This window comes from Condylostylus longicornis, unplaced genomic scaffold (genome assembly GCF_029603195.1).
Source record: "Condylostylus longicornis isolate FDR11 unplaced genomic scaffold, ASM2960319v2 ptg000011l, whole genome shotgun sequence".
NCBI classification, from domain to species: domain Eukaryota; kingdom Metazoa; phylum Arthropoda; class Insecta; order Diptera; family Dolichopodidae; genus Condylostylus; species Condylostylus longicornis.
The window spans coordinates 2,266,830-2,291,704 of NW_026577980.1; the positions used below are offsets into that span (position 1 = coordinate 2,266,830).

Here is a 24,875-nt window from a genome sequence, read left to right on the forward strand (position 1 = left end):
ATGCGTGGGGTTACATCCACGTCCAATCAGCCTTACTTCTTTTCTATTAAAAGCAATGGAAAAAGTGATTGATAGATTTATACGGGACGATGCATTGGGAAGCAATCCCTTGCATGAATCTCAGTACGCCTATCAGTCGGGAAGGTCTACTGTACTCGCTCTGCAGAGTCTGGTGGGGGTACTTGAAAACTCACTGGAGGTGCGGGAGGTGGCAGTTGGCTGCTTCCTTGATATAGAGGGAGCTTTTGACAATACCCCATATCATGTCATCTGTCAGTCGTTGCACAAACGAAGGATTGATGCAACGGCTATCAGATAGGTTAATCGGATGCCTCCTGTGATCAATTGTAGTGGATGATCTAATCGCTGCTCTCAGGGGCTCCGGGTGCGTGTCTGGGGATACGCCGACGATGTGACCTTCGTCGTGCGGGGAAAATTTGAGAGCACTATTTCTGGTCTTCTACAGCAAAATTTACGTGTTGTGGAAAGGTGGTGCAAAGAATTTGAATTAAATATAAATCCAAGCAAGAGCACTTTGGTCGCCTTCACCAGACGCAGAAGCAGGGATAGATTAACGAGCCCAATTCTGTTTGGTGAACGTATTAGTTACTCTAGGGAGGTGAAATATCTGGGGGTAACATTGGATGATCGTCTCTTTTGGAATACCCATATAGGTAGAGTTATCGGGAGAGCCACGGCGGCCTTGTGGACGTGTAGGAGCTTCATCGAGGGGACCTGGGAAATTAGAATAGATCCAAGAATAGCACTGTGGCTATATACGGCCCTTGCTAGGCCCATCGTCACCTATGCGTCGATTTTATGGTGCCGTAAGGCTCAGCAGGCGGGTGTGCGGGCCAAGCTGGAAAAGCTACAGAGGCTGGTCTGTCTGGGAGTGACCGGAGCAATGCGGACGGCTCCCACCGCTGCATTGGAGGTGCCGCCACTGCACCTCCATATATTGAAGGAAGCTCGGCTAGTGACTTACCGACTTCTCTCTGGCGTGGACGGGGCAGAGCTAAAGTTGGCCCACAAAACTCACAGAGACTTCATTGAGAGCAATCCGATTCTAAAAATAACCATGTCGGATACCTGTCTGCCGCGGTACAACTTCGACCATAGGTACAGGGTTCTGTTTCCCGATCGATGGACGTGGGATCGGGGTGGCCCGGTACTTAGGTCGAGTTCGAGCGTGTGCTATGCGGATGGGTTCAAAACGGAGTCGGGTGTGGGTTCGGGCGTATACGGTCTCCGCGCGGGTACGCGTGTATATGCAACCCTTGATCCGTATTGCACAGTGTTCCAGGCCGAAATACATGTAATGGAGATCTGTCTGAGAATCAATTTAGAAAGGGGGTACAGAAACCGCACCATCTATGTGTTCTTGGACAGCAGGGCTGCACTGCTGGCGCTTCGTTCAGCTCAGGTTTCATCCAAGCTGGTCTGGAGCTGCCTTGCTGCACTTATGGAATTGGCATCGGAGAACAGAGTGACGCTCATTTGGGTGCCGGGCCATATTGACCAACCGGGCAACGAAGTTGCCAATGGGCTGGCGCGGAGGGATCTGGGACTGACTTTGTGCAGCCGCTGCCTTTCTGCGGTCTGCCTTCTTCCGCCGTGGGGGCCAGGCTTGACTGCCTGCTCGGGGCGGAATGCGGCCGTCACTGGCGGGACACGAAAGGGAGCCGTCATGCGAAAGTGTTTCTTTCGGCGTGCTCCAGCGGATTCACCGCAGAGTTGCTGGGGATGAGCAGGAGCCGGGTTCGCACTATTGCGAATTTCTTCACGGGGCACTGCCCAGTGAAGTATCACCTGCATAGGCTGGGGAAGTCGGGCTCCTCCCTGTGCAGATTTTGAGGGGGTGGCGATGAGACCGCCGTGCACATTCTTTGCGACTGTCCGGCGCTGGCTATTCGGCGCCGCAATTGTCTTGGACATGGGTCCCTAAGTGTTCGGGAACTGTTGTCCAACTCCCTTAGGGATATCTCCGGCTTTGTGGTTGGGACGGGGATATTATAGACGGGAGAGTGGTGGGGCTACAATAAGTAAAAAATGGCTGCGGTGGCTTGGGGGGTTACTCCTGTCCCACTCGGTTTCCTTAGAATCTACAATCTACAATGGGTCGCTCCGCAAACGAGCTTTGTAGGAGTTGCTGTGAGAAAGGAGAGGAGGAAACGGTAACCCATCTTCTATGCTCTTGTTCGGCACTGGCGAACTCCAGGCAGAGATTCCTTGGATCTTACTTCTTCGGGAACGCTACGTACTTAGCAAATGGAAGCGTTAGGAATTTGAACCGATTTTTGGGGGATTCGGCTGGTTCAGATGAGGAGCGGAAGGGAAGAGATCCGACGGTACCACAACGGGCCTAGTTGGCCAGTGTGTACCCATCGGAGAGCCGCGACAGCCTAAACTAGCCTAACCTAGAGCGTTCCGGCTGATTTAACTTTTAAAAATTAATAAATTGCAATAGTATTTGTTACATAAATTAAACTACAATATTTTTGAAAGAATACGTTTGTTCAACACATATAGTTTATTTAAAATGCATAAATATTTTCTTAAAAAGAAAAATATGCATCGCACATAAATGAAAAGCAGCCTTTTAAAAAAATTATTAAGTGGAACATTTAATTTTAAATAAATTACAACCTGTCGTTAATATAGGACGTGACTTTAATAGAAAATTTCTACATGGCAGATTGCATAATAGAAGTACAACGCCACCTAATTTATTATTATGCAGTACAGAATAGAATATTAAAACAGAGTTATAAACTGACATTACGAGTATGTAAAAGTATTGCAAAAAACTCTATACAATTACAAAATTTTGCATTTAGAACAAATTTTACTTATTGTTCAGTAACGGTAAAAACATTGTATTACGTCATTTTAATTTTATGTTATAAATTTAAATTACACTTAATTACAACCACATTTACGATATTGTTTCAATACAACTTTGTATTTATTTTTTTCAAATTGATTTCATTGTTTTGCATGTATTGTTTAAAAAAATTTTTTTTGAATTGAATTTCCTATTTCATAGACTTACACGTTTAAACCACGTTATTTTAGAATTGTTTTGTTCTGATTTATACAAAAAGGTGTTAAAAATGTTAGTAGAACCGCAATTTAAAAAACTGCAGAAAAAACAATTTTCCGCTTTTTTGATTATCTGGATTAAAACTTATTTTCAATGAATAAAGTTCACACAGTTGTACACACCTACCTATACCTTTGGAAATTTGGACTGGGAGCGAGGAAGGCAATATGGAACAAAATTCAAGTATAGGAATGAAATTTCGAACACTAATATAGGTAGCATTTTTTTTTAGAATATTTTCACTAAAATTGCAAATAATTGAATTTGAAAATTTATTGATAACATGAAAATTCTTTAACTATGAAGTAATAGAACAAAATTCGAATTGTTTATAGTATACGATTTATTTGCAAATGTATACGTTATAACTAGAATTGCTTTAAAACATTTTAATTTATGAAAATTGTAAAAGTGATTGTAAAACACGTGCTTTGAAAATGAAATGTAGAAGTAAAAGGAGAGTTGTTGGTACTGCAATTTTTGTGAGCGACAAGTTAAGATAGAATGAAATTGAAAAAAAAAATGGAAAATATAATTTTACTGTTATTGAAATCTTGAACACACAGCTTAAAGTTAAAATTAAGACTGCACATTTTATTGAATACTCAGAAACGAAAATGGATTAGTTATTGCACAATGAATTTCCTTTGCTGATGTTAATATAGTTATATTGGGAAAAACAAGCACAGTAATCAAATTTCTGGGTACAGTTTTACAAACAAAACGTGTAGCAAAAGACAAACAGCATCTCACCAAATACAATGACATATCTGATCATAAAATTACTTTTGTGAGTGGTGAATTAACAGGACATGAGTTAAAATCTTTCTTAAACCTCACACGTATTGGAATATATTGTAAACCAAAATAGTTCCAGTTTCATGCAAAGTATAATACAAAGAATAACCAACATTGCTCTTTGTATCTTAATAAGAATACCGCTTGGAGGTTGAATGGAATACTAGTAAACAAAATGTTATTAATAAGCCTTTGTTATGTAATATGGCAAATTCATAACTTACTAACAAAGTCTACCTAGAATAGTTAAAAAAGATCACAATTGTACCGATTCACAAAGGTCTAGCACAAACAGACTTTGGTAACTATAGGTCAATACGTATAACTGCTTACCTCAATTAGTAAAATATATAACTGTCAAGAAACGTATTCGAACTTTCGTTGATTCTACAATGATTGGCTTTGACGAAATGAACGAAATGCTCTATGTTGCGGAAATATTCATTGATCTATGGAAAGCATTCTATGTAGTAAATCATAGCAAGCTACTACATTTTCTTGAAGATTTTGGTATTCGAGGCACCGCTTAGAAGGTGCCTATCAAATAGAGTATATTGCGTATGAATAAACAACATGGTAAGTGCTGAAATATTTATGAATGCTGGCGTATCTACTTGGACGTAGAAGTACACACTACAATGAACTGTTGAGTCAAATATAGAAAGTAGTTTCTTCAAAACTCTAACATAAAGTAAAGACTTAAAACGATGAACTCTACATTCGTATCAACTGTAAACGATAATGTAAAATTACAATATCGTCTCTGAATAATATTATATATTTTTATTACATTTCCAAAATAATTTATTTATTATTAGACTGTGTAATTGGGTCGTCTCTATAAGTCATAACAAATCCTTAAGAAGATTTTTTATAAGGTTTCTTAAATAAAAAAATAAAGGACCAAATTTCTTATATGAAAGAAAAAATATTCTTCATTGAAAATCATCACAAAAATAGCTATATGGAAAAATTTTAAATATTATTTTTATTTTGAAGATTTTTTAAGAATATACAAATTAACTTACTCAAATATTACATAAGTACCATATAGAGTATACAATAATATTTGCTTACACACAAAAATGTTATAAATCATGTTCCATGTAGAAATATGATAATGTTGTTTTAGAAAATGATTTTATATTTTGATTCCATGGTTATGCCCTTAGAAATTACATATTAGTCTTATATAATATAATATTGTTATACTCTTCTACAAAACACTTCTCGCATTGTGCTTTGTTCGGAGACAGACAATAAACTAGCTTTTTTATATGTATGTATAAGATTATTGTGTATACGTAAAATGAAACGCAGCCACTAAATGCAAAAATAAAATCCTTTCAATGAGATTTATGTGACTAAGCTGCAGTATAATAAAATTTACATACATACATGAGTGTGAGTAAATGCATTAGGGTTACATGGTTCAAAGATTCTATATGTTGGCGTATAAAGTTTCGGTATTAAAAGAAATTCACTGTCAAAAACAATGCATTATTTTTAATTTGCAAATTATTAAAATGTGTTGTTTGTGTCTATAAAAATGATTATACGAGTATATAGACAAAAAATTAATATTCACAAATTTTAATTCTTAATTAATTGCATTGAAAGATGTATTTATAAAGAATATTTAAACTTTTAGAATTTGAAATTTGATTTAGTTAAATGTTGTGATAATATATATTGAGCTAGTGAACGATTTTGAAGCCAAGATGTAAAACAACGCACCCTTGGAAGTCAAATTATCTTTCTGATTGGTTAAAGAAAATTTCTCGAAATTATCAATCTCACATTAAGAATTAAATTGAGTACTATTTTAAATTTAATATTTTCGAACTTATTATCAACTTTATTACTATAATAAAAAATTAATTTAATATTCTTACCTGTTGATGTATATATTGTGAATATCTACGATTATTTATTACAAATATAACTAATATATTAGCACCAATTACACCTAATGTTAATACAAAAATTAAAAATGCTTCAATTGTTTCAGCTAATCCGATTTGTGATATAAAACTGTGTCCTGTATATCTAGGATGTGAACAACTAGAATTTTTTACAGCTGGCGGTACTAGCAATGTACCGGATTTTAAGTCCATTGCAAATCTGTAATGAAAAAGAGAAAAAAAAAAATTGTTAATTTTTTTTTTTATTAAGTATAAAATGCAATATGTTTTAATAAAAACTGTAAAAACACAATAAGCGTATAAGAAAAATATTGAAAATACTTGAAAGAATTTTTCAAATTTCCTGCAAAAAACTTATATTTCAAAAGGAAATGTAATTTTTTTCAGTTTTTATATAAATATTCTACTTTATAGAGTGAAATTGGTGCACAGTGTTTACGTTTGGGTAAGACTATATCGCATTTCAGATAAGTGCGAAATTTTAACTGAAATGTTGAAATGTTATAGTAATGTTGTGTGGGTTCTATTGACACTTATCGAAATCGAATCCGAATCAAGCTGAAACTCAATATGCCAAATTGTATCCCAGAACACACAAGACTTTTGAGTGTGTTGCATTTTGATAATTTTGTTCTGTTAACAGAAAATTTTAAATTTTTGGCCTCTAGTTTTCTATAATAATTCCGTAATTATTAAATAAAATTGCTCAAAATTCGATCGGGTTCACTTGCAATTCAATTTGAATTAAATATTTTATTTATTTGATAAATTTATAAATTAAAATATTTAAACTTTAAAATCTACATTAATAATTAAAATTTATGTTTAAACTGAAATATGTCATTTAGGTATAAACAGATTTGGGTAGTCATGGCAATAGACTTCGAATTCATGGAGCAATGGTACTCCATTTAATATTTAACATTATAAAAATCGATAAAACCGAGAAACACCACCTCTTGTTCCAATAATTTTTTTTTCTACTGGCCTGATATATTTGTTTTTACAATTTACTTTGTTTTTTTTTTACATTTTTTTTGTAATACGAGTATTTAAGTTTTAAAAGCAAAGATTGTAATAAAACACATTTAAATTAAAGTTTTTAAATTAAAAACTCATTAATAAAGGAAGACAAGAAAAACTTTTTTTTTTTTAACAATTTGTAAGTGATTCTTTTTGGTTATGCCATTGAAGAAAGTATAGATAAAATTTAATTTTATAATTTATAAAAATCAAATAAATAAATAATATTTTTGTTAAAAATTAAAATTTTCTTTTATAAAAAAGTTAAAATTTAATGGGGCGGAAATATAAGGTCTTGTTCTCCGAAAGTTTGTCTCTTACTTTGCTTGAGCAATTAAAATTTAAGTTGCTAATAACGAATTAAGTTAGAAGTGGTTAAGACAAAAAAAATTGAAATGCCGTTCAATTTGTTTGCCAACCAAATCTTGGATCTGGTTAACGGAAGCAGTGTTTTTCTTTTAAACTTTTTATATGATTTTAGGAGTTGTCTAGAATTAATTTATTTATAGTCAAGTATTTATACCGAAATTTTCTTTTATTTCATACCCAAATCTTCAAGAAAATCTAGTAGCCTGCCATGATTTACTACATTTATTTTTAGTCAAGTGAATAATTTGGCCATTTCGTCAAAATTACTAGGAAATATCGGAATATAAAACTCACTTGGTAATAGCTTTTAAGTTAAACTAGTATACCAGGTGTAAGCAACATATTTAGGATTAAAGTAGGTTAGACGACTCACGTTTAAAACTTTATCTTAAGCCATAGCTAGTTGCAAACTGAAATTAAGAAACCATTGAATAAAGCTACTACTTTAAGAAGTGAAGAAAATAATTTGACAGATTGTTCGACATTACGACATGAAATTAAAGTACAGCTCACAACTCAAATTACACAGTATTGCCGCGGCTTTATCTACTACACAGTTCAGTTTTATAATTTAAAAAATATTTTTGAATTTAAAAGGTTTCGTTAAAGAGCTCTGAACCCTTGTTATTTTCCGTATATTGAAGAAATTTCAGAAATACATAATCTATGACATAAAATGTTAAATAAGTCTAAGGTAACTTTTTACGTGTTATTTACATAACATTTTCCGTTTAGGAATCAAGAACACTATAAATCATAAATATTTTTATGAACCACACAACCTCAGGCTAAGTATAATATTTTACGTATAGTATAGTAAAAGAAAATAAGAAAAAACAGTTAAGAGCTTATATAATTGCAATGGTAAAGTATTTTGATCAGATTTGGAGAAAACAAAAAAAAAATGTAACTTGCTTTCCATAGATTCTTACGTAAATTGTGTGAATAAAGTTTTTTACTAACTCGCCATATATCACACATATATAGAGTTTTTTTGCAACTTTTATGAGCAGTTTTTCGTTGTTATATAGAAAAAAAAGTGATTTCTTTTTCGTTTCTTCTTTTACGATTAAGAAGCATAAAAAGTTAAAGGAAACTTAAAGAAAACATTAAATGTATAAAAAGAAATTCGGCACTTTTTAAAAAAAACTAAAATTTAAAGAGCATTAAAAAGTTTTTATTTTAAAACCGTTTACAATTTTCAGAAAATAAATAAAAATATTATTTATTGTTCCAGAAATTCAAATAAAAGCAGCATATGGTTGCCAACAAACTATACTAAAATTGCCACGCTGCAATTAGATTTAAATTTCCAATTCCGAACGTGCAGTGTTGAAAAAAGCATGAAGTATTCTTTCTCGAATTTATTTTAAAATTTGACATCTAATTGGTTATATTCCATTATGAATAGCTGTACGATTAAACGACAAATTACGAATGTGTTTGTAGGCAAGGGAAAAAGAAACTAATACTATCCATTAATGCAAGAGGAGCCGTTTGATAAAAAAGCTAATATTATTTAAAAACTATTAATTTTTTTAAATACATATAATGAATTAACGAGTTGTCATTTAATTGTAGCATCAACTGTCCGAATGGGTAAGAACCAGGTGAGATTGCTCACGGGTTTACAAATCAATTCAAGTTTTTTTTAGAGCTATTACTAATATTCGAACATTATTTAAAGTACTAGTTGACATCGTAAGCTGGAGTACCAGGTGTACACACATTGTGTAATAAAAAAATAAATGATATTCTTACTCTTATTACATACAATTTAACAAAATTAATAACGAATTATAAAAGTATGAAAAAATATTTTTAATAAAATTTTTATTCCGTTTTTGGTCATAAAAAATTAAAAATAAAATGAGAACAATATGAAAGATGTTGTTGGTATTCCTTATTTTTATTTTATTGCAAATTAAAAACATCTTATTACCCGAATGACAGCAAAAAAAAATAAAAATCAAAAATAATTTTTATATGCAAATCATGTAGAAAAAATTATAACAAAACAAAAAAGAAATTGTTTGGTCTGTTCAATACTAAGAATAATTTTCGAATCAGTCGCACATTTTCAGTTCCGGCTAAAATAAATTTTATTTTCACGACTTTCGAAGGTTAGGATGGTAAAAGTTTAATGCGTATTATAAAAGTTATTTTAGTGAATAATTTTGTATGATTGTAAGTTAATTATCTAAAACACTCACTTCTTTTGAAAAAACTATGCAAATCTTTAATATCCGTTTTGTCAATCTCTAATATTAGTAATATAATTGTGTTCCGTCAATTTTTATATCCTGATTATATGAAGAGCCGGCCTCAATCTCATGTAAATGACAGGGGGTTCTCTTTATGCCTATTTCCCGGAAATGGATTGAAGGACAACTCTAAACCAGTTTTACGATTTTCATATTTCCATTCCTGTTATAAATGGTAACATTATAAATAATTTTCCTTATCATTTTCTTGACCATTTTGCCTTCTTTAAAATTTTTTTTTTCTTGACAATTTAACTTTATTTTCATTTTAATATCATTTCATCCATTTCTTATTTGTTTTCTTATACGATTTAATTTTTATTCTTATATTAAATTTTATATTGGAATGGTTTTGTCTGCACACATATACCATTACCATAAATATGTATTTTTACCATAATAATGAAGGCAAGGAATTGAAATGATAATTACATATTAATTCGGAATGATTGTGTACAGTTAAATGTCATTAAATTCCCTCACATTCGTCTCAAGACTATAACTTGTGTTAATTTAATAATATTAAAATTCTGGGTCCCATTCTTTAATTATATATGTATGTAAGTAAAAGTTTATTCTGATTTTTTTATTTCAAAAAATAATAACAACATAAGAAAAAAATATTAGAAAAATATTATGGTAAAAAAAAAATTTTCGAAACATCAGATTTCTTAAATAAAATTTTATTGTTTATTTAAATTTAAATTTATACAGCACATGTGTGTGTACATATGAGTGTACATATATGTGAATATGTTGTGTTTAATATCGAAAATAATAAAAATGAAAATAAAATATAAGGAGAGAACCCAAATGCCACATCAACAGCGAACACACATCATCAAACTTTTAAATAAAAATCTAAAACATCTATGAATAAAATTGTAACAATATTATGTAAATATAACAGGATCTCATACATATTATAAAAAAGGGATGATGGTTTTAAAATTTATAATTTTATGGTTATTTTCTCCGTTACATCGTATATTTTGTCTAGTATAAAAATAAATAGAAAATCAAAAGAAACAAAAAAAAAATATTGTATTTAATGCGTTTAGGGTATTTTGTCTGCAAAATTAGTTTTGTGACTCATTTAAAGATTTTTAAACTTTTTATAGAGAGAGAGAGAGAGATTGAAGAGAGTGGTAGTGCACAGAGAGTGAAAAATAATGTTAAAAAATTCATAAAGTATATGTGTTAAATTTCTTTTTTGTTTTAAAATTGATAACGAAAGGAAAATTTTTCAAAATGCAAAAAATAATGTTTAATGTAAAAGCAGTGCCAATTCTATTCTGGTTCTTAAAGAATAAATACATGGTCATATTTAAAAAGAGAAAAAAATTTAAAACAGTTGACATGTGTCAAAATAATTACTCTTAGATTCTGTTTATATATACGACAAAATCAAAGACTATACCTACGATAAAAATCTGATGATTTTACGTACTCGTACTACACATTTACGACAGAATGTAGCAATAAATCTACGATAAACTCTGATGATTGTTTAGATATCAGTCTGAAATTATCTCAGATTTTATGTCAAAATATAAAAATTTGCTACGAGAACTATCAGCTGATCGCTGATGAAATTAATTGTCGCTATTTTACTTTTAAAAATCTGATGAGAATAGAGAAATTGCTGTTATTTGCAGTCAGACAAAATCTGATATCAAACAGGGTTTACATATATACGACTCAAACTAAATTTATCGTATATTTAAACAGTGACTAGGGTCGTTGACTGCAAAAAAATTTTGCGAAATCGTGTCAAAAAGAATATTGTATTATAAATTTTACATTCGATTGAAAAACGAATTATTCGGCTGAAGACGTAGTTTCAACTGATTCAAGAGTATTCAATTTTATTTTGTATTAGATATTGAAACTATGGTAATTAAATTTTCATAGTGTCTTAAAGTTATTTACTGCAGTATTCGTACATTAGTTTTAATGGGGTCAGTATAGTTGCATAAGATTACTTAATATTTCGATAAAGTAATTCTACTTCAATATTTTTTGTTATTTGAAACAAAAATTTTTGTTTTTTTTTGATATTTCGAAAAAAAAATTATTTTCGAACATGTTATTTTTGTTGAAAATCTCTGAGTTGAAAAATTTAATGATGTTTTTTTTTTTTGTATAAGCTCAATCAACTTTTCATTGACCTCATCTATGGACAGATGGACTCTATTATAATATTTATAATTAAATATTAAAAAACTCATGTTTTTTTATATTTGTGTATGCTTGATTTGAAATTCTAGTCTGTTTATTTTGGTATGGTTTTTGTGGTAAAAGTTTTATATTTGGAAAACAAAAAAAAATATAAAAAACAAAATGCAAATATTTCCAATATTTGCAGGCTTTCTAATTTATTTCGTATAAATAGTTTGAAAATTTCATTTTATTTGTTAATTTGAAAATAATATTTTAGTTTTTTTTTGTTTTTATTGTTCGAAAAATTAGAAAATAATCCACAAAAGTAATTACTGGACTGTAATTTATCAAAATATTTACATATGTATGTACGAGTATAAAATTTTAATTTATAATTATAGAAAAACAAAAGTGATTATAATCATAACACATACGAATACAATATTATATATTTAGAACTATTTTTAATCCTTTAAAATGGTATACATGTAAGCAAATGGTTATTTAAAAATTCTCCTTTGATAATAAATTGAACTGGGAGATTTTTACTCAGTGGGAAAAAGAAAAAACATGCGTCCATCAGTTAAGCGTAACTGACGCCAGTATAAGGTACCGCTAGCGTTCGTTTAAATCAAAGTCATCCGTTCGGTGCTGTCGTTTTGATCAAATTTTGATAATTAATTTGCAAATAAGCACCATTTTCTGTCATGTTTACATTTTGTTTTTTACATTTTTTCTCTCGATAAAATTTAGCCCATAATTTTTTTTTGTTTTTCTCCAACTCTAACATACTTATATGTATAAAATAAAACTAGAATCCATTTTTCTTCTCTTGTTGTGCTCTTTTGCTATTTTTCACGTTCGTGTTAGTTATTTGACTTGTAATAAAAACATCACAAAAATCAAACTGCAAAAATTGTTAATAATGTCAATTGACAGTTGAATAACGATCAATTGCGCTCAGCCGAAAACATGTAAAAACTGTCAAGTGTTAACTTTGTAAAATATCGAAAGATGCTATACATATATGAATTCGCTATCAAATCCACATCTTTGCCCCTTTTCTAAGGTGTATTTAATAAATTGCAGTTTATAGAAATTAAATTACTAAGAAACTTTAATATACAATTCAAATTAAGATCTTCCTAGGTTATTCACTTTACAGTATATCTATTATTTTACGTTATTAAATTTATTGTAATAACAATGGAATATAAAGAAATTTTCATATTTTTAAACAGTATTTTCATGCATTTACATACAATTATTTAATCTACAAGCAAAATATGTATCTAATACTTAAAGCTTCTTCATATTTAAATTATTCTGAAAATGGAATACGTATAAGCAAAAGTTCAGACCACTAAGTATCTGTGATCATTATAATCAACATGAGCATTATTACTACACCCGAAGCTAAAGTTTTCCTTTTGTTATTGTTGTTTTTCTCTTTTTTTTCTTAATTTTAATTTTTATATGTATTTTTTGTATATTCAAAGTTAAAGAGTATTATAAAAATCAGCAACCGTATTAAATCTTATACACATACGTATATGCACAGAAAGAAAAATTTAATATATAAAACAATAATATGTGAAAATGTTATCCTTTATGCGTTCTACGACACATAAATTTGGGAGAAAAAAAAGGAAACAAAAAAATATGAGAACACAAAAGTGAAAAATCGAGAAAAACACAGAAAATCGAATATTTGTTTTTTTGTTATTCTCATAGTTGCTTTTTGTAAAAATAAACACAAGGAATGATTTTTTTTTTTCCTCTGTGTCCTTTATTTCACTTCTATATTTTTCTCTGTATATAAGTATGTAGACATTATTTAAGTGTGTATACTAGTTAAATTTGAAAATCAAATAATCCTTTAATACAAAATCATGATGATAATGGGAGATGATAAAATGTTAAAGGGATAACAGTATTTTTTTTTTATTTCGTCAGCTTTACGACTAAATAACTTTGAAAAGAAAAGAAAAACTAAATAAATGAGACACTGAAGTTCTAAAAACCAAAAGGAACGATTTTTGTTTTCATAATAGGGTTTTTTTTCAATTTCTTTATTATCCTTTTCGTTTTGTTGTTTTATTTTGTCACACTAAAGGATGATCAAAATCATTTCTATATTTATTTATTTTCTTTTTTTTTCTTTCCGATGTCACTTTAATTTTCTAAAAATTCTGAGTGTTATTTACAAATTGTAATAGAATTAAATTTTTTTTTTTTTTTGCGAAAACAAAAAAAAAAAGAATTTGTCAAATTGCTTCAAACATTTACAAACAAATATTTTATTTCAGTTGAACAAAAAATCTTTGTAACTCATTGGCCCTTTTGTGTCAATTTTCGTTCCTTTATTTGTTCGATACTATACAAGTTGTAGCAAGCTTTTACAAAAGCTAAAATCTAGAAGTGATAATCTGCATACTTAAAAATATATGCTATATATAATTAAATTATTTAGTATTACAATTCAAGTTTTACATTAATTTAAATATTTCGGCAATTACTGCCCTAAGATTTCTCTTAAATTTATGTAAAATTTTACAATATTTTTGAGAATTGTTTCATTTTTATAAATCATTTTCATTTGTTAGATTCCTACTGTATGCTATGAACCTAATGTTATTCAATCTCTTATCTAAAATATGGTATATACTATATATGCTTTATATTTCTAATGTTAAAGGGAAATGTGCTGTTTTAGAACCAATTGGTTTGTTTGACTAAATTTTTCTTTATTTATTTTTTTTAATTTTAAAAGAGTTTAAAAGTGAATTCTTTCTATTGAATAATAACAAACTGAAAATAAGAAAGATTTTTTTTTTTGAAAACTTTTTAGTTAAATTTATTTTTATCGTATATCAATTTTTTTTTCTAATTTTTTCCGAATACAAAAAATAATGTGAAAATAAAAAGGAAAAATGTTTTTTTTTTGTTGAAAAATCCTGTTTTTTGGAAAATTACTTATTAAATTTCTTTGATAGCACATATAGCACAGTAAATAATTGGAAAGAATAATGAATATACAAAAAAAAAATTCTTTCTTTAGATAATTCCTTAATATTTTCTTAAAAATTTATTTGATTTCAATGAAAAGATTTCCTGAAATAACTTGTGACAAACAATGTTAAATAAAAATTTTTTAATTTTCAAGAGTAAATGAAAATACAAAAGTTAAAATTGAAATAGTTATTCCTTCTTAATTAGAATTTTATTTGTTAATTGGTTAATTTTTTTATTGGTTCGGTAATAGAAATTTTTGGAACATGTATGGGAGGATTTTAAAATTATAATAAAAATTAAAACAATAAAGTAATTTTAATTTCATCAAATAGATGTCGTTAACGTTTGTGATTAATTACATTCTAGGCATCGAATTTTTGGTCTCTCTCTTTTTGCACTCTTATCAATTAAATCTGTTATAGGCAGGTATGAAATGTTGATACTTAATTAAAACAAATTTTTGATTTCACTTATTCTTCCGGAAAATATTCCAGATAGTACGTTCTTGGAACCCGATCGAATAATCAATCAAATGATCGTCAAATTCCAATTTTAATACAATTCAATATAAAGTTGAAATTCAAATTATCGTCAAATTATGATTTCGATTGGTGTGACCACCGGTACACAACTTCCTCTGGTTGAAGTCAAATATCGTCCTGATTAATATCACCCAAATACAAATTAATTTGAGCCACAACATTTGTAGACATTTATGATAAAAATTTCTTCAAAGATCCAGTATCTACAACTCATATCTAAGGTAAATTAAAAACATTTGACAGTGTTTTTCTAATATGAAGCTATTTGCCAATGTATACTGATCATAAATAACTGTAATTCCATGATTTCGTTCCTATATAGTTCAATAAATCCTCTTGTTCAATATTATGCCGATAATATGTGATTTTGCTTCATCTATATGTAATTTTTCCATTACAAATTGTATATGAACTCTTAAAAATTTTTATTAAATTTTTCATTTTAATTAAACGTTGTAATAATCGCTACAAATAAATATTAAAAATATGTGAATAAAAACGTGATATCAAAAATCTTTTAAAAATATTTTTTTAATTTTCTTTTTTAAAATTATATGATCAAAAACGTTATATATACTGCGTAGCGTACCCCATCTGTTGAAAATTAATGACACTTGAGACGCTCTGATAATGTTTTCCTCTAGCTTTATATACTAATTTTTTTTTTTATTTTGCATCTTTCTATATAAATGAAAGAACGAAAAAAAAACAATAACTGGTAAAGTCGGATTTCATAAGGATTTTCCTCTTTCCCTTTTACTTTTTTTTTTTTTTTAAAAACATTATTACTGAATGATGAAAGAATGGAAAATTTTTTTATTAACTCAAGCACTTATAAAATGAAATAAAGGCAAAAACACACAATCAGATACATGCACACATGTTTGTGGATGTATAAGCGTGCGTTTCCATGCATAATATGTGCATACGAACAATAGTAGTAGTACGTAGTAGTCATTTTATGCCATAAACTACAAACTTAACACCACATTGCTCTTTTAAAAACAAAACACAAAAATTATTGTTGAATTTTCTTTGTTTCACGCTTTGATGTGTAAAAGAAAATATTTTGCGAGAACAAAAAAAAAAGTGTTAAAATATCAAAATGAAATAATTTTTATTTTTTAAAAAAATTTACCAAATAAATGCCACATTCAGATTGTTCGCACAAATGAAGCGAATTTCATATTGTTTTTCTTTTATATTCAAATACGTTTTATTGTGCATATAGCGACGATTTCAAAATGAGAATGGAAAAAAGGAAAAGCATAAATGAAAATTAAAACTCATTTTTTATAATGAAAAAAAAATTATTTAAAATAATGTTTATGTCCTTATGTGTACCATATTGACCCGTTTTTCAAAAAAAATTTTTTATTCTTTCTTTTTAAAACAAAGAAAAATTATTCATAAAAGGATATAAAAAGGATCAAAAATATTCCAAAATCATATTATGACCCCAAATATATTGTATTGGAGAATGCATATTTGTTATAACGTTATAATATTGCCGATAATAGTGAAGTCAAAAAATGCGATTAATTTAATTTTGGATAACGAAATAAAAGGTTGCAAAAATGTATAATTTCAGTATATACTTTAATAGTTTAAAAGCCTTCGGGCAGAATGCAAATCATTGAAAACCAAAAACTATGATAGATTTGAGTAATTTGTATATAGCACGGTAGATTTAGGTCCGGTCCCGATTCTTTATTACAATTAGGAGGTCTGCCATTCGTAGATTGTGTGTTACTGAAGAGTGAAATGGGCAAAGAAACTCTTAAACTCAAACAACCGCAACCAGCCATGGTTGATTGTAGCTCTCCAGTTTCCCACTTGCACCATCTCGATTCCAAGTAAATCCCCGGAGATATCGCTCACGGAGTTGGACATCAGTTCCCTAACACTCTGCCATAGATCTGTCATACCAAGAGATTTGCCATACTACTCCACAGAGTCATCATTTTCTATATTACAAACATTGTCGCTTCTCGCAGTTATAGTATTCAGAGGAGCTTTTTCATACGACAATGATCTGACAAATCAACCGTTCCTTTTTTTACTTATGATTTTTGGCAATTCCTATATGATTTTCTTTCTGGTTACAATCGTATTTCTTTGGCCTATCTCACAAAGCAAAATTTTCTTCCAATTCTGTCCATAATTCACCTCAGGTTGCTTTCAATCCGACACCGATAACACTTTATGTCTCTTTTCCTTATTTTTTAATATTTTTCTTTTACATTCAGATATCTAGGCTGTGTAACCAAAGCGGGGTAATGTGGTTGTTCTACACCATCATTTTTTGTTATTATTCAATCAGTTTTGCCATCTGCTTCTGGTATAAGATAAAAAAGAGGAACGTCATTTGATGATAAATTTCTCAAAAGTGCAAATATATTCTAAGTTTAGTCAATTATTTATTTGATAGTCTATTAAACTTATTATTTGTTTTTATTTTTTTTTGTTTTTCCAAAATTTAAGTATTGAAATCGCATAATAATCGCATAAAATTATGTAATAATTTTTTTTTTGAGTTAAAAATGTAAATTTACCGGGCAAAATCTATTCACACTTGTATCAATGATTAAGTATATTATGCATAATAATATAAATGGAAAATTTATTCGAACAAAATTGATCTAAAATAAATTTAATCCATATATACTCGTATATAGATAATGAACGTCCTCTATCAAAAATATTCTCTAATATAAGAATTATGCAAATTAATAAAATTTAAGAATGGTTGCAGCAATATTTTTTTTGTTCATGTACATTTTAAATTAAACTATAAAGGCTCCGTAATTTTTTTTATTCATTAAAATCCGATGATTTCGTTTTATATAGCTCTAGTGTATATAACAAAGTACAATATGATTCTAATTTCATATTTAATTTTAAATGTGTATATGTGCGATTTTATTTTTAAATAAAAAAAAAAAATATGTAATTTTATTCAAGTTTTTGCTGCCGTGAAGTGAAAAATACTAAAGAAATGTCCACTATTATAAAATAAAAACTACATAATGGCTGCAGACAATTAATCAAAAGAAGCAGAGCGAATACGGAAAAAAAAACGAAAAATAAAAATTGGGTTTTATTGAATGAAAAATTTATGTTTTTTTCTCTTTCCTCTCCGCTTTTTTAACGGGATAAATTGCAAAAATATTTAGTTTTATAAAATTTTAACGTTTAAATCATAAATATGTATGAATTGAATGCATTTTTAGCATAGCAATTTTTTAAGTCTTATATTATGAATATTGCATAAATTTAGGCGAATTCTTTTGATTTTCTATTTTTAGAATGTTTTTTTTTTGTAGAATTTTTTAATAGATGATTTTATAGATTTTTGTTTTGAACAATTTTAATAACGTTCAATTTTATTCTAATTTAGAATGAAAAGAAATAGTGTTTTTTTTTTGCTTTAATTATTGTTTTAGTATGGGACTAATTTATTATTGTATTTAAATGACTGTTCAGTTTTAGCAGACTTTATTTGTTATAGGGGCATGTTGCCATATCATACTTGAATTATATATCGTAGTGATAACCCTACGAGAGCGAAAAGTCAAATCTTCATATCTGGCAATCAAAGAGGATCAGACAAATCTTAACTATACGAAATGTCGAACGGGGAAATCTCCTCTGGAAATCGGTACGATTATAGCAATATTCACAGCACCTTCTATTGCTACATAAGTTGTATGTTCTATAGTACAGCATGTTTTATTGGTACATAGATACTCTTACAATAATGATTTTTTCTACTTGAAATTTGTCTAACAAAGAAATTCATTTTTGCTTTATTAAACAATATTAATTATTTTGATTTAAAAATATTTTTGTATTTTAATTTTCTCAATAATTAAACTTTCAAAATTTTCTAAGTATATTATAAATTTTTAAAATTACTTTGGAACCGAGAAACTTGAAAGAAATCTTGAAAATTGTTAAAGAAAAGTTACTTATAAAAGAATAAAATTTCCATTAGAATCGATTTTAACAAAATTTACTTTGAAATTTTTTTTTTTATAAAAATTATTAATTTTTTAATTATTGATTTCTTAAAAGGTTGTTGAAGTTATTTGTGAGAATATAAAATAATTTTTATTGAAATCATAATTTTTAAAAAAGTAAAAGAGAAGACATAAAATTTTTCTATTGTTGTTCACATTTGCTTTCTCTTTTGTGTGTGTGTTTAAGAATAATTTAATTATTGTTACTTTTATTATTTTAAAAGTATCTACTTATATTTTGTATATGTATAAATGTCATATTTTTTAATGAAATTTTAAATATTCTTGAGACAAAAGAATATTGGTTGTTCTTTTTTCTTCAAATTGCTAAAATTAGTTTTTCTTAACAATAGTGAAAATTTTTCATTAATTTGTAATCTCACCCTCTTATACACTGTGCGGAATGGAGTTTTTTTTTGCTCTTCATTGTTAATTCCATCAATGAGAATTCGTTTTTTCTTTTTGTTTTATCCTATAGATTGAAATTTCTAATTGAAATTAAAGAAATTTTTTTACTATTTTTCTCTTTTTTTTATAATAATTACAAAACTAATTTAATAATTATTAATGAAATGTCCTTTTTTCCATTTTCTCATTCATCTACTCATTCATAGTATTTTCTTTTTTGTTTCTTGTTATTCTTTGAAAAAGTATTGCAAAAAGTTGGTTATTCGCATTTTTATTAAATTCCTTGAAATCACTAGACATGGGCCTGATATAAAAATATTTTAACTAAAACATTAGAGAGAGGAAAGTGAAGAAAAATACAATTAAAATTGTGTAATTATAGCGTTGCGGAAGCAAAAAAAAGTGGGAGTTTTTTCTCTTAAAACAAAAATATTTTATTCATTTTTTTTGGAGCAAAATTATTTTAGCAACTCGTCATAGGAAAGGCGTCTTAATTATAAAACAAAAGAAAAAAAAAGGGGAAATAGAATTATCATGTCAACTCTATGATACCCGTACGAAAATGCCATAAGTGATGAAGGGACAAACTGGGACTTTAATTACGCTGGTTTGATAATTTAAATTATCAAATTTCGGCACTGAGTAAGAATATCACAGACTGTTATGATTTATTATTACAAGCGGAATGGCGAATTTATAATACCTTTCAAACATACGTTCGTTTACAAATCACTGCCTTTATCACATTCAATTTAAATAAGAGTTTCGGCAGAGTTCAGTTGAGACGGAGGAATGGACAGATATGGTTAAGTCGACTCGGAATTCGATAGTGGTCAAAAACATACTCTTACGCTTATATCTTAAAAATCTTTAGGTCATTAATTCATAGCGCTATAAACGGTAAGACAAATTTATAATACACCTGTAGTATAATGGGAGAGAAAAATTATGAGTATCAAATTGTCCTCTTTTGCATTTTAATTAAAAACTAACCTAAAATATTTTAATAAAAGGAAATTTTATAAGTTTGGTTTCCTTATGTTCTAATTTTGATGTTAACGTTTTTATTGCTACAATAAAAAAGAATAAAAATTTGGTTTAATAGAAAGAAGATGAGGCAAGTTTTGATCAGATATTAAATATCAAACTTGTACAGATAATAAGCGGATAGATTATTATGTAATGTAAATACATAAAGTATGATATGCCATAGTAAAGGGTAATTTTTTTCATACTAAAACTGGAACATTAAATTTGATTGAGCGTAATTTAAAAAAAAAAAATCTAGTTTTTACATTTCCTTTTATAACTTCGGAATCAAATTTAGTTAGATATACTAAATTTGGAGCGAACATAGGTTTAACAATAGATTAAGTATTTTTTTAAATTTTTTTAAAACTTAAATTAACAAAATAATTTAGTTTAATTGGACTCTTAATCAATAATAATGAACAACTTAGACTTATTGTAAAAAAGAAAATTAGTAATTCCTTAATTAAGTATTTGACAGAATATGATTTTTAAAATAAACAATAGGTAATTAAATGAAATACATAATATGTGTGTTAAAATAATCCTGAAAATATTTTTATTTTACTTTGTAATATTATTTGTAGTAAATATTTTCATTTTACTTTAAATTGAATATTTAAATATCATGAATTTCTTTTACGTTTACTGATTAGCAGCTATGAATTTATATAAGATTTCAATAATGAATTCTATACAGTTGCAGTAATGAAGGACATATAATTCTTTATGCGTTTATTATAGCCACTGCAATTTCAATTGGAGAAACTTTAGAAAGATTTCCACTTGTTTTTTTAACAGCATTTTATAGAAAACTTTTCTTTGAAAACTATATGAATCACCTCAAAAAGATTTCTATATTTTTATAAAGTTGATGAAATTGAGATAAGTTTTGTCATCATAAACAGAAATAATTTGAATTCTCTTAAAAAATACTGTCTTGAAAAGTTTATGAAATAGGAAAAAGGAAGCAAAAGAAAGCTATGAAAAAATTTCTTAATTGAATTTTCAAGTTCTTGACACTTAATATTCTTTTGCTTACTGTATTTTCCATTACTACGTCTTAAAAATTTAAAATTTTAATTCAAAAATGGTATAAGGGATTGCAGTATGAGAAATTTTTAAGTAATGCAGTAAGATGTGCATTATTTTAAGTAATTTAAAAAATAACTTGTGAAACTTTTTGCATTTTTATTTTCTTTTACTCAGAAATGAATCTCTTTAAAGTTTGTTTTATTTTATTATCAATGGTTCTCGATTTGAAATTTTTTAAATTTGTTTTGAAAGTTTAGAAATTTCTCTTTTTTGTACATCCACCACTGTAAGTATTAATTGGATACAATATTTCAAGTGCATTACATAAACTTTAAGATGAAGGGGGAAAAAACGAAAACGTTAAGGTCAAGAATAATAGTATACAGAGAAATAGAGATTAATATAGGAAGGAAACTAAAAGGAAAATTTGTTTTTTTTAATCAATATTGTAGATTAAATAAGTTGTCGGCTTACCAATTATAATTACTAGTTTGTAGGATAAAAACTTAAGTTTTCAAATTTTTGATGCTGCTTAATGCGTATTCTTAATTTAGGGCTTGCAATCAGGAATCAAATATATTTATCAAATTCCATTCCAAATATTCATTCTTTTGATTGTAGTAAAATTTCCATTTTCCACGAATTTTCCATAATAATATTAACAACAATTTAAATTTAAATAACTGCTAAATACAATACATAAATAAATACAATGAAAATTGATGTCTATTAATATGCTAATAGAAAAAATGAAAACCCCAAATACCATAGAAAACCTAAAAAATACACAATACTTTTTATAACACCAAGTGGCCACATTGGAAAATTATATGGCTGCATTTAATATTAAAATTTTTTTCAAAATATACAAATTTATACATACAATTTTATTATATGCTATGTTTGCATGTTATAAATATTTGTATTTAATAATAATTAAAGCAGAACAAAAAAAATTGTATTGCAACTGTTTTGGTTTTATATGTTATGATATAATTAAGTATCATTTTTTAATTAATTTTAAATCTTATTGAATTTATAACCAAATTCTAATCTACATACATTCTCAACCAACAAATAATATTGAACACAGGGTGAGTAGCATGTATATAGTAAATTTCTCATATCCCATAATTTCTTTTAAAAACTCACCAATACTGTAGTTGTATCACATACATAAATCCTTCTATCAGAAAATAATCCACATAACTCCATCGGTTCATCGTAAAAAATACATTTAATTTAAATATTGTACAACTAACATTTATTAGTAAACTCATAACATCAGTGCAAGCGGCACTTCCACTCAATAGTTCGGATTTAAACGCCGTTATAAAAATTCGTAAATATGTATGTAGATATGTACATCCAGCTTTGTATAGTTTCCAACATCCAATGCTTTAGTATAACCGGTATTTTGTATTTGAATCCAATTAAAAAGAAAGTTTACCATTTATATCCACAGTATTTAAGATTATACAATTTTAACAATCCACAAATATTAACAATTAATCTTGAAAATTTTGAATAAAAATTTCGATTGTTTTAGCGGGCACCTAAAATTTACCATCAAGTATTAACAAAAGAATTCAGGGCTGTTCAGATCTACGACGACATCTTTTGGAGAAAATCAGCTCTATAAAAATATGACACATGAAATTTCAGAATACATACAACAAAAAGAAAGCCGTTTTCTTTTATTATTTGTAATGAAGAAATTTTCAGAATACGCAAATACAGCTTGATTACAAAATGACACTTTGTAATTCAATAAAATTGTTTGATCAAAACTCAAATACCTAAAATTCTCATTTAAAATAACATTCTGTACAATTGTTATTTTTAAAAATAATGTGATTTTTCTCACATCAATTACAAAAATTATAAAATATTAAAAACAAATAAAATAAATTGCGGAAATTTTATTTACCATCGTTGGGTTAATAATGAAAATTGGAAAATATCAAACTGCCTAGTAAATATGAGATTTATTTTCTTTATTTTTTTTTAAATTAAAATTGTATTAGATAAACAATCCATACTAATGTACCAATAAGTTGGAGCTGAATTATAGAACAATAGTGAAAAAGTTTTTCTCATAAAATAATAATTTATTAAATTTATTTTAATTCGTACTCGATGCGTTAAATTTTTTGTATCAATAAATTATTTAGGTGAAGTAAATTTGTTAAGCCAATTTGGCAGTTCTGCTCATCCATAAAATGCGTTTTGATAATTTATTTGGTTTTGTTACATTTTTGTTAAAACTTTCATTAGTTTGCTAAAACTTATTGAATTCAAGTTGTTTCTGAACATATTATTTTGACATGCATGAGAATGGTGCCGAATCATCGAACTTGTAAAGTCAATTTGATGTCGTAAAATTGCTGGCAGGTAGGAGGAATGAAGAATACACCTATTCGCGATAATGAAGAAATTTATGTGCATATCGTTAAGTATTGGCAAGTGATATCGATAAAGTGATAATCTGAGAAAATAATTCGATAGTTCTTAGTATTTATATAGTTTTTAATGCGCCTAATATACCGAAAAATACTATTTCTATCTAGAGACTGCGCATATATAATTATTAGTATGTAGTTACGAGTACAACACGTAAACGGAGCGCAAATATTATCGATATGTTTTACAAACCATAAACACGATGTAAAAATTTCGATATTTTTCATCTAATTATCGATATTTCCTGTCGATATAAATATCATTGATCTAATGACCCAACTAGCTAGTATTAACTTTAAAATGATGTAGAATAGATGTGCGCAGTATGATTTTCCGTATTTTGTAAAAGGTATGTAAGGATTATACAAGAGGAAATTAATTTAGTTTTCTAAAATTTTATAATTAAATGGGAGTTTATTTTTCATATAAACGTAAATAGTTTATTATTTTAATATATTTACATACATATAGTTAAATATGTGTATTAAATGCTGATTAATTTAATTATAACTAACACCTTCGTTTACAGCTATTTTTTTACTTCGCATAATTTTTTGTGTGAGTATGTATGCGTACATGCATGCAAGAACATGTTCACATATTTAAGTTTAGAATAGACAAATGTGGATTAGAAATGAACTGAACACAAAAATTTAACTGTAAAAAAACGAATGAAGCCAAATACAAGAAACATTATGCTATAAGAGAAATCTAAG

At 27.7% G+C, this 24,875-nt stretch overlaps 1 protein-coding gene across 3 annotated transcripts in view; it reads right to left on the reverse strand.

Moving 5' to 3' along the window:
• The window catches only part of LOC129619220 (beta-3 adrenergic receptor), a 136,819-nt gene that overhangs the window by 30,510 nt on the left and 81,434 nt on the right, over positions 1–24,875 (reverse strand). For all 3 annotated transcript variants that reach the window (XM_055534363.1, XM_055534364.1, XM_055534362.1), the window contains one exon: positions 5,797–6,025. In XM_055534363.1, coding sequence (XP_055390338.1) covers positions 5,797–6,018 — 222 coding nt within the window. In that variant the 5' untranslated portion in view covers positions 6,019–6,025. The remainder of the gene's footprint in view (positions 1–5,796; positions 6,026–24,875) is intronic.